The sequence below is a fragment of the Phyllobates terribilis genome, unplaced genomic scaffold (genome assembly GCF_046119375.1).
Source record: "Phyllobates terribilis strain yellow unplaced genomic scaffold, ASM4611937v1 Scaffold_11__3_contigs__length_659146591, whole genome shotgun sequence".
Classification (NCBI taxonomy): Eukaryota; Metazoa; Chordata; class Amphibia; order Anura; family Dendrobatidae; genus Phyllobates; species Phyllobates terribilis.
In genome coordinates, this window is record NW_027362771.1 from 566,273,712 (window position 1) to 566,291,289 (window position 17,578).

At 49.8% G+C, this 17,578-nt stretch overlaps 1 protein-coding gene across 1 annotated transcript in view; it reads left to right on the forward strand.

The window, feature by feature from the left end:
• Positions 1–17,578, forward strand: part of SHFL (shiftless antiviral inhibitor of ribosomal frameshifting) — a 43,463-nt gene that overhangs the window by 16,042 nt on the left and 9,843 nt on the right. The window contains exons 2-6 of the mRNA XM_073654129.1: positions 3,807–3,948; positions 11,150–11,199; positions 12,978–13,019; positions 14,932–14,961; positions 16,281–16,436. Coding sequence (XP_073510230.1) covers positions 3,807–3,948; positions 11,150–11,199; positions 12,978–13,019; positions 14,932–14,961; positions 16,281–16,436 — 420 coding nt within the window. The remainder of the gene's footprint in view (positions 1–3,806; positions 3,949–11,149; positions 11,200–12,977; positions 13,020–14,931; positions 14,962–16,280; positions 16,437–17,578) is intronic.

Here is a 17,578-nt window from a genome sequence, read left to right on the forward strand (position 1 = left end):
CTGGGCTCTCTAGTTTGGCATGGCCTTGGTAATTGAAGCTTCACAGTCAGCAACGAACTTGAGGAAGACAATGGCTTGTGCCAACTCTGGTGCCATCCTTACTGGAGATATCTTCATGTCAAACAACAATTGTAGTGGTATCAGCAAACCGCTGTAATTCTGGCATAAATTTGTATGTACTATATTGGGGCTTCCACAATGTTTATATGGGGGGGAGGTGGGTAGTAAAGGGTTTGGGGCATCATACAGTTCTGGGGTCAAGGGCGTTTGTAACACTTTTCTTCCTTAACCATTTAAGCCTTTTGCTGATGACATAGACCACGTAAAAACGAATGGCTGATTTAGGTGGCCTATGTTGGCTCAGTAACGATCGCTAACTGACTATATGGAAGTCTATCGGCTTGTGTACACCGGTCGCCATAAACCGTTGAGGATGAAACGATTGTTCTGTCTCCAAACAGCATCATTGTTGTTGGCGGCACATTCGCGTTTACATTGGATGTCGTGCCCCTGATATGGATGATTTTTATGCTTGCATAAACGACCTGGTTTTTGACGAGCAAGTGTTTTGCTCGTTCTCTGGGTGATCGCCTGCATTTTTGCATGACCTGAAAATTTTGCATGCACTGAAAACCGACAAGAGCAGCTTGTCTAAATGCGCCATAACTCCTTCACTACTCTAGACCACCAGTGATGTTTGCAAAATCCCCTTCACTACCGTAAATCTGTGCCTAGTGCATTATGTAATTATTGGTGCGGCTTAAGATAGGTCATGAATGTCAGAGCAGCAAGGGCACTTCCACTGATCTTCTGCTATCAGGACTGCAAGGGTCCATGTACTGTGTAGTGGCTGCTGCTATCACCAGCAACTAAGCTCCTATTTTTTTTTAATTACTGGGTCTCGGTCCCCCGCCAATCTGATGACTGGTGATTTTTTTCTAAAGATCAATGTAGTGGACAACCCCTTTAAACCTTCTGCTGATTATAGAGACAAAGGAAACAATTCCTTCACTAGTAAAATTAACCTTCCTCTATAAGATATTCCTTCTAGCCACTAAGGAAACAATGGAAAAAACAAACTCCTTCACTACCCTAGACCACCAGGGATGTTTCCATTAACCTCTTCAGATACTAGGACCTCATTAACCCCTTCACCATCCTAAATCTAACCGAAAGCATTATATAACATTAGTGCCAATATTTGTTAAGGAAAAGCAGAAGGGATATGGCATCAAAGATCCTGGGCGTCAAGGGGGATTTTAGTGCTATCCTTCCTCAACCACTACCGAACATAGAGACAACCAAAAAAAACTTACTCCTTCACATCTTAGACAACCTTCAATAATCCATTCATCATCCTAAATCTTACCTAAAGCATTATTTAACATTTTGATGCCTCCTATGAGGGGCAGATGAAAGGGGTATCAGGAAGTCTAGGCATCAAGTGGGCGATCATAGAGACAATAATAACATTTAAATCCTCTGCTACCCTAGACCACCAGGAATATTACAATTAAGGTTTGTATATACCCATGTAATGATCCAAGATCAATATTAAAAATATGTGGTAATGCAACTGTTGCATGCTATTGCATCACATGGACTCACCAGAATATGGCTGTGGGCATTAGTTTGCACTTTTTTACATCTTTATGTAGCTGTATATACAGTAGTACCTAGCAATGTGTATATACTGTGTATGGAGATACTCGGCCTTGCTCTCTACGACACTAGTCGTTCAGATGATCAGACTGTTTTGTGTCTCTTGTAGACTGTTATGGTTCCTCCTTGGCAGTGTCCTTGTCTATATGTAAACATCCGGGATTTTGGCTCACTACAAAGAATAGCTTGACCTCACCAAGAATAAACACTGTGGGTTCATCTCCTCCCCACCATTTTCCTTTTAAATACTGGATAGATATAACCGTTTTACATGCTTGCTGATAAAACAGACCCACCTTAGACCACTCGTAATCAGCTGTAATCTATGGTCGCCTCACAGTAGTGTTCCGTTTCCCTTCAGCACTCCCACAGGTGGGATGAAGTATGACATTTTTGCTACTGAAATCAATGGTCTATGTAATATATGGATGTGCCTGGTATGCTTTTTTTTAGCAACTCTAATAGGATGGGGACTTCCCTCTATTAACTCAGGGAAGTGACATAGCATGGTTGCCAGGCCCTGCAATAGGGACAAGTCAAGTATTTTGCGCCGTCTACTCCATGGTCGGTTACCTGAGTCCTTTCCACCAGTCCATTATTGAAACATTTATTCCCCCCAAGCACATGTACTGTATTTTAAGAAAATGCTGATGTAATCACAGTTTGCCCTTAGGTCCTCTCGTTTTCTGCTTTTTGTTGAAATCCAGCATAAAGTTTTATACATGTTTAAAATATCTTTATTTTTACTTTTTATTCGTTTTTTTTTCAAATTCTTATTGTATTACTCAAGTCATAGCCCTAATTCTAGCCCTAGCCTTAACCCTTTCCTGAAATTTTGCGTCCCGGAAGAATTTGACGCCCGAGGCAATTGATTCTGTTGTTTGCTGCACCCACATACAATGACAATGCCTGAGGGTTTTCTCACACATAGCATTCTTACTGCATCTTTCTTGTAAAATGTTATCACATTTATGACAAGAAAAACTTTGTTACCCAGAGCAACCAATTACAGCTCAGCTCTGGTAAGATAAAAGCTTCTCTGTGATTGGTCACCCTGGGTTTTTATTTTAGGCAGTTTCGATAAATCTTCTCCAGGTTTTTTTTCTTTCTTTAACTGTTGTGTGTTGTTTTTTGGGTCAGTGGAGTATTTTACATCTTCTGGACAATGTAGTTTTGGTTTCTTTTAGGCAGTTTGTGGCGTTTTTATTTATTTTTATTTTCTTTAAACATTTTTTGCTCATTGTGTGTTTTTAGGTGTTTTTTAGAGGATGTATGTATGTATGAATCATATGATTTTTAAGGTGGAAAAACGCAACTAATATGGAGGTAGATTTATCCAAAATAAACACCATCTTCGTTGCCTATGGAAACAATTCCAGGGCGGCAGTTAACATTCTATCAGAGCTGTTTGAAAAATGAAATGTTGAGTTCTGATTGGTTGTTGGGGGCAACAAAGACAGTTATTCATTCAAACAGTTTTATTTGAAAAAAAAAACAAACAAACACTTGTGGCTTTAAAAAAAAAAATACACTGAAAATGGACTATGTCCACAAGCGGAGGCCGTCAGGGCAGGCGTTTGTAGGTAATAACTCATTATTACCAGAAATTCAAGTGCTACTTTCGACAGGTAGGCCAACCTTTCGGCCGCATCCACAAAAGATTGGGTTTCCTAAACTAGACACCTATAGATCATGCAGCGTCGGTGTGTTCGATTTAAGGTATCTTACAGATTGCGTTAGTTATAGGCTATTATTACGTCTCCCTATTATTAGTGTTGGCATGTGCCAAGCAGGAAAGTGTCTCACGCTCCTCTGCCACCGCCAAGTGCTGGAACCAAGGGTGTTTACTCTCACAATGCAAGCAGCTGCCGGGCACCTCACCGTAAGGAACCGTTCCCAGTAAAAACGTTATGCCATCATAACAGTTCTGCATTAGTCAACTTAGCAGACTTCAAATAGTCCGCTGCTTCCAGTTGTCAGTTGGTTCCCAGTGACTCCACAATGTACTTTTACGTGGGACTGCAGGAAAATCTCGCCCAGAACATTACAATGGTGCACACACACACACACACAATAAAAAGAGGTAAATGATGATCTTACACCATGGTGGTAGTAACCTCGTGTGTCCTATATTGTACCCACAGCTGGAGAAGAGTGTCCGCCGCCTTCGAGAAAAATTTCATGGCAATGTCTCGATAGAGACGGCGGTGTTGCTGATGAGAAAATTTGCAAACAATCATGACCAGGTGTGCCAGCGGGTCATTCTGTGCAAGGATGAACTCAATGGTAAGAGAGGTTCATCAAGACCACTGCTGCCTCATTTATAGTATTCTTCCAAATGTTTCTAGTTGGTTTATGACCATGACTACCGCTTAGTGACCCTTGTGATAGACAGCCAGCGGCCATCTATCCCCGACACAGGCTGCTGCCCTCTATCCCCGACACAGGCTGCTGCCCTCTATCCCCGACACAGGCTGCTGCCCTCTATCCCCGACACAGGCTGCTGCCCTCTATCCCCGACACAGGCCGCTGCCCTCTATCCCTCTACACAGGCCGCTGCCCTCTATCCCTCTACACAGGCCGCTGCCTTCTATCCCCTGACACAGTCCGCTGCCCTCTATCCCTCTACACAGGCCGCTGCCCTCTATCCCTCTACACAGGCCGCTGCCCTCTATCCCCTGACACAGTCCGCTGCCCTCTATCCCTCTACACAGGCCGCTGCCCTCTATCCCCTGACACAGGCCGCTGCTCTCTATCCCCAACACAGGCCGCTGCCCTCTATCCCCGACACAGGCCGCTGCCCTCTATCCCCTGACACAGGCTGCTGCCCTCTATCCCTCTGCACAGGCCGCTGCTCTCTATAGCTCTACACAGGCCGCTGCCTTCTATCCCCTGACACAGTCCCCTGCCTTCTACTCCCTGACACAGGCCGCTGCCCTCTATCCCCGACACAGGCCGCTGCCCTCTATCCCTCTACACAGGCCGCTGCCCTATATCCCCCTACACAGGCCACTGCCCTCTACTCCCCGTCAGAGGCCGCTGCCCTCTATCCCCGACACAGGCGTCTGCCCTCTATCCCTCTACACAGGCCGCTGCCCTCTATCCCTCTACACAGGCTGCTGCCCTCTACTCCCCGTCAGAGGCCGCTGCCCTCTATCCCCGACACAGGCCGCTGCCCTCTATCCCTCTACACAGGCTGCTGCCCTCTACTCCCCGTCAGAGGCCGCTGCCCTCTATCCCCGACACAGGCCGCTGCCCTCTATCCCTCTACACAGGCCGCTGCCCTCTATCCCTCTACACAGGCCGCTGCGCTCTATCCCTCTTCACAGGCCGCTGCCCTCTATCCCCGACTCAGGCCGCTGCCCTCTATCCCCAACACAGGCCTCTGCCCTCTATCCTCTGACACAGTTCGCTGCCCTCTATCCCTCTACACAGGCCGCTGCCCTCTATCCCCTGACACAGGCCGCTGCTCTCTATCCCCAACACAGGCCGCTGCCCTCTATCCCCGACACAGGCTGCTGCCCTCTATCCCCGACACAGGCCGCTGCCCTCTATCCCCTGACACAGGCTGCTGCCCTCTATCCCTCTACACAGGCCGCTGCCCTCTATCCCTCTACACAGGCCGCTGCCCTCTATCCCTCTACACAGGCTGCTGCCCTCTATCCCTCTACACAGGCTGCTGCCCTCTATCCCTCTGCACAGGCCGCTGCTCTCTATAGCTCTACACAGGCCGCTGCCCTCTATCCCCTGATACAGTCCCCTGCCTTCTACTCCCTGACACAGGCCGCTGCCCTCTATCCCCGACACAGGCCGCTGCCCTATATCCCCCTACACAGGCCACTGCCCTCTACTCCCCGTCAGAGGCCGCTGCCCTCTATCCCCGACACAGGCGTCTGCCCTCTATCCCTCTACACAGGCCGCTGCCCTCTATCCCTCTACACAGGCTGCTCCCCTCTACTCCCCGTCAGAGGCCGCTGCCCTCTATCCCCGACACAGGCCGCTGCCCTCTATCCCTCTACACAGGCTGCTGCCCTCTACTCCCCGTCAGAGGCCGCTGCCCTCTATCCCCGACACAGGCCGCTGCCCTCTATCCCTCTACACAGGCCGCTGCCCTCTATCCCTCTACACAGGCCGCTGCGCTCTATCCCTCTGCACAGGCCGCTGCCCTCTATCCCTCTACACAGGCTGCTGCCCTCTATCCCTCTGCACAGGCCGCTGCTCTCTATAGCTCTACACAGGCCGCTGCCCTCTATCCCCTGATACAGTCCCCTGCCTTCTACTCCCTGACACAGGCCGCTGCCCTCTATCCCCGACACAGGCCGCTGCCCTCTATCCCTCTACACAGGCCGCTGCCCTCTATCCCTCTACACAGGCCGCTGCCTTCTATCCCCTGACACAGTCCGCTGCCCTCTATCCCTCTACACAGGCCGCTGCCCTCTATCCCTCTACACAGGCCGCTGCCCTCTATCCCCTGACACAGTCCGCTGCCCTCTATCCCTCTACACAGGCCGCTGCCCTCTATCCCCTGACACAGGCCGCTGCTCTCTATCCCCAACACAGGCCGCTGCCCTCTATCCCCGACACAGGCCGCTGCCCTCTATCCCCTGACACAGGCTGCTGCCCTCTATCCCTCTGCACAGGCCGCTGCTCTCTATAGCTCTACACAGGCCGCTGCCTTCTATCCCCTGACACAGTCCCCTGCCTTCTACTCCCTGACACAGGCCGCTGCCCTCTATCCCCGACACAGGCCGCTGCCCTCTATCCCTCTACACAGGCCGCTGCCCTATATCCCCCTACACAGGCCACTGCCCTCTACTCCCCGTCAGAGGCCGCTGCCCTCTATCCCCGACACAGGCGTCTGCCCTCTATCCCTCTACACAGGCCGCTGCCCTCTATCCCTCTACACAGGCTGCTGCCCTCTACTCCCCGTCAGAGGCCGCTGCCCTCTATCCCCGACACAGGCCGCTGCCCTCTATCCCTCTACACAGGCTGCTGCCCTCTACTCCCCGTCAGAGGCCGCTGCCCTCTATCCCCGACACAGGCCGCTGCCCTCTATCCCTCTACACAGGCCGCTGCCCTCTATCCCTCTACACAGGCCGCTGCGCTCTATCCCTCTTCACAGGCCGCTGCCCTCTATCCCCGACTCAGGCCGCTGCCCTCTATCCCCAACACAGGCCTCTGCCCTCTATCCTCTGACACAGTTCGCTGCCCTCTATCCCTCTACACAGGCCGCTGCCCTCTATCCCCTGACACAGGCCGCTGCTCTCTATCCCCAACACAGGCCGCTGCCCTCTATCCCCGACACAGGCTGCTGCCCTCTATCCCCGACACAGGCCGCTGCCCTCTATCCCCTGACACAGGCTGCTGCCCTCTATCCCTCTACACAGGCCGCTGCCCTCTATCCCTCTACACAGGCCGCTGCCCTCTATCCCTCTACACAGGCTGCTGCCCTCTATCCCTCTACACAGGCTGCTGCCCTCTATCCCTCTGCACAGGCCGCTGCTCTCTATAGCTCTACACAGGCCGCTGCCCTCTATCCCCTGATACAGTCCCCTGCCTTCTACTCCCTGACACAGGCCGCTGCCCTCTATCCCCGACACAGGCCGCTGCCCTATATCCCCCTACACAGGCCACTGCCCTCTACTCCCCGTCAGAGGCCGCTGCCCTCTATCCCCGACACAGGCGTCTGCCCTCTATCCCTCTACACAGGCCGCTGCCCTCTATCCCTCTACACAGGCTGCTCCCCTCTACTCCCCGTCAGAGGCCGCTGCCCTCTATCCCCGACACAGGCCGCTGCCCTCTATCCCTCTACACAGGCTGCTGCCCTCTACTCCCCGTCAGAGGCCGCTGCCCTCTATCCCCGACACAGGCCGCTGCCCTCTATCCCTCTACACAGGCCGCTGCCCTCTATCCCTCTACACAGGCCGCTGCGCTCTATCCCTCTGCACAGGCCGCTGCCCTCTATCCCCGACTCAGGCCGCTGCCCTCTATCCCCAACACAGGCCGCTGCCCTCTATCCCCTGACACAGGCTGCTGCCCTCTATCCCTCTACACAGGCCGCTGCCCTCTATCCCTCTACACAGGCCGCTGCCCTCTATCCCTCTACACAGGCTGCTGCCCTCTATCCCTCTACACAGGCTGCTGCCCTCTATCCCTCTACACAGGCTGGTGCCCTCTATCCCTCTACACAGGCTGCTGCCCTCTATCCCTCTACACAGGCCGCTGCCCTCTATCCCTCTACACAGGCTGCTGCCCTCTATCCCTCTACACAGGCTGCTGCCCTCTATCCCTCTACACAGGCTGCTGCCCTCTATCCCTCTACACAGGCCGCTGCCCTCTATCCCTCTACACAGGCCGCTGCCCTCTATCCCTCTACACAGGCTGCTGCCCTCTATCCCTCTACACAGGCCGCTGCCCTCTATCCCCTGACAGAGGCTGCTGCCCTCTATCCCTCTACACAGCCCGCTGCCCTCTATCCCTCTACACAGGCTGCTGCCCTCTATCCCTCTACACAGGCTGCTGCCCTCTATCCCTCTACACAGGCTGCTGCCCTCTATCCCTCTAAACAGGCCGCTGCCCTCTATCCCCTGACAGAGGCTGCTGCCCTCTATCCCTCTACACAGGCCGCTGCCCTCTATCCCTCTACACAGGCCGCTGCCCTCTATCCCTCTACACAGGCCGCTGCCCTCTATCCCTCTACACAGGCCGCTGCCCTCTATTCCTCTACACAGGCCGCTGCCCTCTATCCCTCTACACAGGCTGCTGCCCTCTATCCCTCTACACAGGCTGCTGCCCTCTATCCCTCTAAACAGGCCGCTGCCCTCTATCCCCTGACAGAGGCTGCTGCCCTCTATCCCTCTACACAGGCCGCTGCCCTCTATCCCTCTACACAGGCCGCTGCCCTCTATCCCTCTACACAGGCCGCTGCCCTCTATCCCTCTACACAGGCCGCTGCCCTCTATCCCTCTACAGAGGCCGCTGCCCTCTATCCCCTGACACAGTCCGCTGCCCTCTATCGCTCTACACAGGCTGCTGCCCTCTATCCCTCTACACAGCCCGCTGCCCTCTATCTCCTGACACAGTCCGCTGCCCTCTATCCCTCTACACAGGCCGCTGCCCTCTATCCCTCTACACAGGCCGCTGCCCTCTATCCCTCTACAGAGGCCGCTGCCCTCTATCCCCTGACAGAGTCCGCTGCCCTCTATCCCTCTACACAGGCTGCTGCCCTCTATCTCCTGACACAGTCCGCTGCCCTCTATCCCTCTACACAGGCCGCTGCCCTCTATCCCTCTACACAGGCCGCTGCCCTCTATCCCTCTACAGAGGCCGCTGCCCTCTATCCCCTGACACAGGCCGCTGCCCTCTATCCCTCTACAGAGGCCGCTGCCCTCTATCCCCTGACACAGTCCGCTGCCCTCTATCGCTCTACACAGGCTGCTGCCCTCTATCCCTCTACACAGGCTGCTGCCCTCTATCTCCTGACACAGTCCGCTGCCCTCTATCCCTCTACACAGGCCGCTGCCCTCTATCCCTCTACACAGGCCGCTGCCCTCTATCCCTCTACACAGGCTGCTGCCCTCTATCCCTCTACAGAGGCCGCTGCCCTCTATCCCCTGACACAGGCCGCTGCCCTCTATCCCTCTACACAGGCCGCTGCCCTCTATCCCTCTACACGGCCCGCTGTCCTCTATCCCTCTACAGAGGCCGCTGCCCTCTATCCCCGACACAGGCCGCTGCCCTTTATCCCTCTACACAGGCCGCTGCCCTCTATCCCTCTACACAGGCCGCTGCGCTCTATCCCTCTACACAGGCCGCTGCCCTCTTTCCCTCTACACAGCCCGCTGCCCTCTATCCCTCTACACAGGCCGCTGCCCTCTTTCCCTCTACACAGCCCGCTGCCCTCTTTCCCTCTACACAGCCCGCTGCCCTCTATCCCTCTACACAGCCCGCTGCCCTCTATCCCTCTACACAGCCCGCTGCCCTCTATCCCTCTACACAGCCCGCTGCCCTCTTTCCCTCTACACAGCCCGCTGCCCTCTATCCCTCTACACAGCCCGCTGCCCTCTTTCCCTCTACACAGCCCGCTGCCCTCTATCCCTCTACACAGCCCGCTGCCCTCTTTCCCTCTACACAGCCCGCTGCCCTCTATCCCTCTACACAGCCCGCTGCCCTCTATCCCTCTACACAGCCCGCTGCCCTCTATCCCTCTACACAGCCCGCTGCCCTCTATCCCCTGACACAGGCCGCTGCCCTCTTTCCCTCTACACAGCCCGCTGCCCTCTATCCCTCTACACAGCCCGCTGCCCTCTACTCCCCAACACAGCCCGCTGCCCTCTTTCCCTCTACACAGCCCGCTGCCCTCTTTCCCTCTACACAGCCCGCTGCCCTCTATCCCTCTACACAGGCCGCTGCCCTCTATCCCTCTACACAGGCCGCTGCCCTCTATCCCTCTACACAGGCCGCTGCGCTCTATCCCTCTACACAGGCCGCTGCCCTCTTTCCCTCTACACAGCCCGCTGCCCTCTATCCCTCTACACAGGCCGCTGCCCTCTTTCCCTCTACACAGCCCGCTGCCCTCTTTCCCTCTACACAGCCCGCTGCCCTCTATCCCTCTACACAGCCCGCTGCCCTCTATCCCTCTACACAGCCCGCTGCCCTCTATCCCTCTACACAGCCCACTGCCCTCTATCCCTCTACACAGCCCGCTGCCCTCTATCCCTCTACACAGCCCGCTGCCCTCTTTCCCTCTACACAGCCCGCTGCCCTCTTTCCCTCTACACAGCCCGCTGCCCTCTATCCCTCTACACAGCCCGCTGCCCTCTATCCCTCTACACAGCCCGCTGCCCTCTATCCCTCTACACAGCCCACTGCCCTCTATCCCTCTACACAGCCCGCTGCCCTCTATCCCTCTACACAGCCCGCTGCCCTCTTTCCCTCTACACAGCCCGCTGCCCTCTATCCCTCTACACAGCCCGCTGCCCTCTTTCCCTCTACACAGCCCGCTGCCCTCTATCCCTCTACACAGCCCGCTGCCCTCTATCCCTCTACACAGCCCGCTGCCCTCTATCCCCTGACACAGGCCGCTGCCCTCTTTCCCTCTACACAGCCCGCTGCCCTCTTTCCCTCTACACAGCCCGCTGCCCTCTATCCCTCTACACAGCCCGCTGCCCTCTATCCCTCTACACAGCCCGCTGCCCTCTATCCCTCTACACAGCCCGCTGCCCTCTTTCCCTCTACACAGCCCGCTGCCCTCTATCCCTCTACACAGCCCGCTGCCCTCTACTCCCCGACACAGACGTCTGCCCTCTATTCCCTGGACACAGCCCAGTGCCCCATATAGGATGTTCTGGGGGCTTTGAACCTTCCTCACATTATCATCTGCCTACTTGTTGCTGTTCCTGTTAATCTTTACAAAGTTACATAGATAATACACATGTCCATTAATTTTGAGTCCATTAATTTTTCTCCTCCTGTATTTCCTTTATAGACTTTGATCAAGAGGAGAGAAGCAATTTAAAAAAAGACAAGGTGGCGATGGTGAGACATGTTATACATTCTGTACATACCCGCAAGAAATTACATGCAGAGATATAAAGTCTGCAGACTCGGTGGTATCTGCCGACCATCTAATGTGTGTGGGGGCCGCCTGAGTCTCGCCCTGCAGATGAAGTCGGAGGACAGAAGCTCTGTATCCCGGGTTCTCGATACATGTAAACATTGGTTTTCAATGAAAAGAGGAGACAAAGAAATATCTGGCGGAAGCTTACATACCCGAGAATAAAAGTACCTGTTAGTGAACTGCCAAAAGTCCCCTACACTCATCAGATGGTCTGCCGGTCCCTCCGAAATTGGCAGGTTTAGTTAAAGGGGTTGTCCAGTGAAAACAAGTAATCAGCGATCCTCAGGGGCGGTCCAACCGCAGGGACCAGCTCTGATTGGTAGAGAGGGGAATTTTTAGCCCCTTTACAAGTGGCCATATTTTCTCTATGGGGCTGTTTTCAATCTACAGCCTCTTTAAGAAAATTCATGCCAGGGCAGAACAGAAGCAAATTCTCAGTATGGGGGGCACAAACAATAAACAAGGTTAATGTTGGCCAAAATCCATTGATGTAAAGGGCAGCAGTCCGGATGCGGTACAGAGGGGTCAGTTAGCCAAATTCAGTTAGTGATTAGTCAGTATAAAAATCCGAGCAAAGATAGAAGGTAATATCGGCGAAAAATACATCTCATAGCTGGAGCGCCCTTCTGAAAAAATAACAGATGTGTAAATCTCCCAAAATTCGTTTTGAGCAAGTTTGAGAAGAGCTGAAGACTGGCTCGGAGGACCGGGAAGTTGCAGCGGAGGTGACAAGGACAGGAACTAGGACAGATAAGTATAGTGTATTTCCCCGACCGCAAAAGAAGACTGCAAAAAATGGCCCCATTGTGCTGTATTCATGTGAATCAAATCCCCAAAATTTCAGGTTCTGCATAATCCAAAATTTGGGTGAAATTCGTAACAAATAAAAATAGTTAAAGGACGATTCGTCCATCTCTCTTCATCCGAGCGCTGTCCTTATTTTTGGTAAGTACAAAGAGAGAGAGAGCGCAAAGACCAATAGAGTTTCACCTGTAGACATAGGAATGAAAAATAAAAAGGTGGTGCTCACCTGGTTTGGTTGTGTAAGGACACAACCACCATAACGTATAAAAAGCAGCTGCAGCGGATCTCCAATGGGTGTCCCACAGGACCAGAATAAATCCAAAGGCGGTGAAAGTAGAGATATACACGTCCGCGCCGCTGAAAGATCCTCAAGTCAGGAACATGTAATAATATCCTTGTTTATTGGTAAATGCCTACGCGTTTCTGGGTGTTCCACACCCCTTCATCAGGGCACCAACAGATATATCAAACTATCAAACATTGATATATCTGTTGGTGCCCTGATGAAGGGGTGTGGAACACCCAGAAACGCGTAGGCATTTACCAATAAACAAGGATATTATTACATGTTCCTGACTTGAGGATCTTTCAGCGGCGCGGACGTATATCTCTACTTTCACCGCCTTTGGATTTATTTTTGGTAAGAGAAGATTTGAAAAATCTCTTAATTTTTTTTCATATGTGAAAAACGACTGATACACAGATCCAAAATGGATCCAACACACAGAAAAAATAAAGGTCAATTGAGGGAGAAAAAAAAAGAGGTCTAAGGGTCTCTCACTAGAACGACCTCCACCACTGGTGCGTGGCTTCAGGGAGGACATTTGCCCTTACTCTGATTTTTTGTTTTGTGCTATGATAACATAGTGATGTTACTTTTCTGCTCTTTCAGAATGTGATAAATAAAATGAAGAAGGATGGTGACATACCAAAGGTATGTGGTACTGAAATGTCCCGACTTAGATCTACACAGATACATAACTTAGTACATGGTACTGAAGTGTCCCGACTTAGATCTACACATATACATAACCCGGTACATGGTACTGAAATGTCCCGACTTAGATCTACACAGATACATAACCCGGTATATGGTACTGAAGTGTCGACTTAGATCTACACCGATACATAACCCGGTATGTGGTACTGAAGTGTCCCAACTTAGATCTACACAGATACATAATCCAGTACGTGGTACTGAAATGTCCCGACTTAGATCTACACAGATACATAACCCGGTATGTGGTACTGAAATGTCCCGACTTAGATCTACGCAGATACATAACCCGGTACGTGGTACTGAAATGTCCCGATTTAGATCTACACAGATACATAACCCAGTGCGTGGTACTGAAGTGTCCCGACTTAGATCTACACAGATACATAACCCGGTATGTGGTACTGAAATGTCCCGACTTAGATCTACGCAGATACATAACCCGGTACGTGGTACTGAAATGTCCCGATTTAGATCTACACAGATACATAACCCAGTACATGGTACTGAAGTGTTCCGACTTAGATCTACACAGATACATAATCCGGTACGTGGTACTGAAATGTCCCGACTTAGATCTACACAGATACATAACCCGGTATGTGGTACTGGAATGTCCCGACTTAGATCTACACAGATACATAACTCTTGTGCTTTAAAAGAGGACTTAATTGTAATGCTAAATTACATAAAAATATGCTTTTTTTCTACTCTGATCCAAACCTAAATTCAGACCTAAGTCTTCTCTTGTGCTGCACCTGTTTTGTGAAACTCACTGTCCAGACCATCACACTTTCTTCTAATGTTCCCAGTTTATAGTAATGCCTTGCGAGCTCATTTAGAACGGGGCATTGTGGGAGCTCAGACTACAAATACAGAATAATCTTTAATTAAAGAGAACCTGTCACCAGGTCAAAAGTGCCCAGTTTTTTTAACCTATTTTATTCTCGCTGCTCCTCTGAGTGTTTTGGTTTTTGCCTTTTTAAAATCCGCCATACGGTTCTAGAGATATGAGCCTTTTTATTCAGTACTACTTTTTATAGTCTATACAAGGAGGGGGGCGTGGTTCACAGGGTAATGATGCTAAGCATCCTAAAGACCCACCCCTGAGGATCTGTGAGCCACACCCCCGAGGATCTGTGAGCCACACCCCTGAAGATCTGTGAGCCACACCCCCGAGGATCTGTGAGCCACACCCCCTGTGGGAAAAATACATAAAAATGTGTCGACCAATAAAAAGATCCATATTTCTGGAACCGTATAACGGATTTAAAAATAATAAAAAGCAAAATCTTTGAGCGATCTGCAGGATTAAAATAATAGCAAAAACTGGACTTTTGCCCCTGTAAAAGGTCCTCTTTAAGTCACACCTTAACGCCATATCTGCACTATTTTTACGTGTTTTTTTACATGTGCTTTGATATGCTACTTAGCACTTTGTGTAAACTTTCAAACTACTTTCAATAGTGATATTTTCCTAGGGGTTATCCTCTTTTTTTTTTGGTATATTAGCAGGTCACAGTCTTTGTCACTGCTTCGACAGCTAGAGATCAGATATAATCTTGACAGCAAGTGTTTCTTTTCCCTGCAGTGCCCCCACAGGTATAAAAAGGTATTACATTAGTGCTATTAGAAATGAATAGTTTTCCAGTACATGAGTAGTCTGCCTCCTGCAGGGATCTTGATTAATCAATCAGCGGGGCCCCTTTTTTAAGAACATAAAATTAACCTTTAAAAATGTATTTTTTTTCTGAATAAGACAAAACTCTAGAATGGCGACACCTTACACGGTATCTCTTGTTGTATCATTATTGATTTTGTAAAATGATCTGTGTTTCCGTTTTTTTAGGGAGATTTGGGCTGTGACAAGGATATAAAGGTAAAGTTCATGACGCAGTGATAATTTATCATAGATTGGTCATTTATATGTAACTTTCACTTTTAGCTTTAAAGGGACAGTCCGTTTTATTCACAAAATTACATAGGGTTAAGGTCCAATTACATGAGCTTAATTCGGCCTGTTAACGAGTGCCAATCCAATGTATACAAGTCAATCGGCGATATTCATTTTAACATTTAATATTGAACAGAATTAAGTTTGTTGACTCGCTGCTACTGCTAATACGTGTTATGATACGGCTTATATTCTTATCAGTAGCAGCTAATCAAAGCCATATATTTTACTGCTTTTTCTAAAGGTAATCTTACTGCTCCTGTTATTCTGTCTTAAAGGGGTATTCTGAAGTTGTCTCTTGAGCAGCTCAGTCCTCTGCAGTCTCCTTGCTTCCTGGTTTCTGGCAGGGCGGGCTCTCCTCTTTGAGTGACAGCTCTGGTGAATAGTAGAACTGTAGTATTAGTAGAACTATAACGCTTAGCACAAGGTCTGCTGTAACACATTCAGTAATCTGTGGTGTGTTCCGAGTCTACACTGCTATCACTGTATTTACACATAGAGATAACAGGGCATTTGAACAAGCACACAGCTGGACAGTGAGAGCAGTGATTATCAGACCTGCTTTGAAAGCTGTCAGGCATTTACAGCTGTGGAAGATCAGAGGGAAGTGAGTGGATAACTGTTGTATAGAAATCAATGGACTGGATGGAGAGAGCTGACTGGTATGTTGCGTTAACCCCTCTTTTGAAATGTAACTACTGCCCCTCTGGGCCAGCACTACAGAGTGGGCTGCATGGAAATGAGCTGTACACTATAAAAGATAAAAGCTCTCATCGCAGGAGAATGACAGCAGATAGAAAAAGCAAGTCAATTGCAAACTTGCTTATTTTCATTCTGTCTAACCTATTAAAGCAATTTAAGAACTTGAAAACACCCATTTAAGTATATATAATAACCCACCACACAGTATGATGTCCTCATTGCCCCCCTACAAAGTATTATACCCCCACAGCCCCCCAACGCAGTATGATGCTCCCATAGCCCCCAACACAGTATGATGCTCCCACAGCTTCCCAACACAGTATTATGTTTCCCCTTTAATGAGGTGCACTGTTCTGACAGATTCTATACCATCACTGAAGGTCGACCTTTGCATTGCCTCACATAAGGGATAACGCGACAGTGCATGGCATTATGGGAAATGACGGCTCTTTTAATGTAATAAAGTTTTCGATCCTCACTCGTATACCATTGTGATCGAGCGATCCTTGGACTCATGCCTCGATATAACAATATATTCCCAGGAACTGGCTGCAAAATTAAAGTGTTTGCCTCTGACGGAAAAAAATCTGAAGATGTTTAACAACGCCTCCGAAAACCGGATTCCTTCCAGCGACAGACAGTTTGCGTGCAAAGACTGTGACAAGATGTGGTGGAGACGGGTTCCTCAGCGGAAGGAGGCGAGTGTTATTATACTCTAACTTGATGGACGTTTCCCCAGAGTCTATGCTTTATCTAATTAATGGTTGAGTTACGGTCATGCTGAGAGTTTCTGCTGGTAGAGGGGAAGAGAGAGCTGCTCATTATCACTACAAATTCTGAATTATTTTACAAAATTACTGCCCTGTGACCTACATTTTTATCACTGATCACATGCGGGTTGTATACAGCCTACTCCGCTCCGTACCAAGCAGACATCAGGTGTATTTCACAGCCGATATCCACTTCTAACAGCAGCGACCAGAGCTACCGCTAGTCGCTGCTGTTTAACCATTTAAATGCTGTTGTCAATCTCGGTAACAGCAGTGACATAAAATGGCCTGCATGATGGTGGGGGAGCCGATGGGTTAGACATGGCATTCAGAGCCCGATTAAGGTCCCATGGCTGCTGGCTTTGTCCTCCTGGGAAGCTCAGGCTCGAGCTCGGCATCATTGGATAACGTCAGTTATACTATATACTAATATCCTGTAGTATTGCAGTGAAGGTTTAAGTGCCCTAGGGGGACTAAAAAATGTAAAAAATTATGGCAAATGATGGCTTTCTGCTGTGAAAACCAGCCCATGATTTGCTTTCATAGGAGACCATGATTTTTTGCTATACATAGCTGTGCTGTGTGGTATTGCTGCGAATAGTACAAGCGATCAGATGATCAGTTCAAGTCCCCTAAGGGGACTATTAATTGCGGTGATAAAGTGATAAAAATAATATAAAAGTACAAGTCACCCACACTCTTCCCACATTAAAAATAAAGAAATGAAAAAAAAATACACACATATTTGGTATCGTTGCGTCCGTAAAAGTCCTTTCTATAAAAATATAAAATGAATAACCCGATCGGCGTGATCAGAAAAAAAAATCTAAACACCAGAATTACTTTTTTTTAGGACACCAAACCACTGCAAAAAAAAAAGTGATTAAAACATCGTATCTATCCCAAAATGGTATCAATAAAAAACGGCATCTCAGGATGCAAAAAAATAGGCCCCCACACAGCTCCATCGACCCAAAACTGGGTCTCGGAAAATGGCGACTCAAGCTTATTTTGTATTGGGAAGGTTGAAGGGGGTGATTGAAACGTTCATGTTTTTTTTTTTTTTAGTC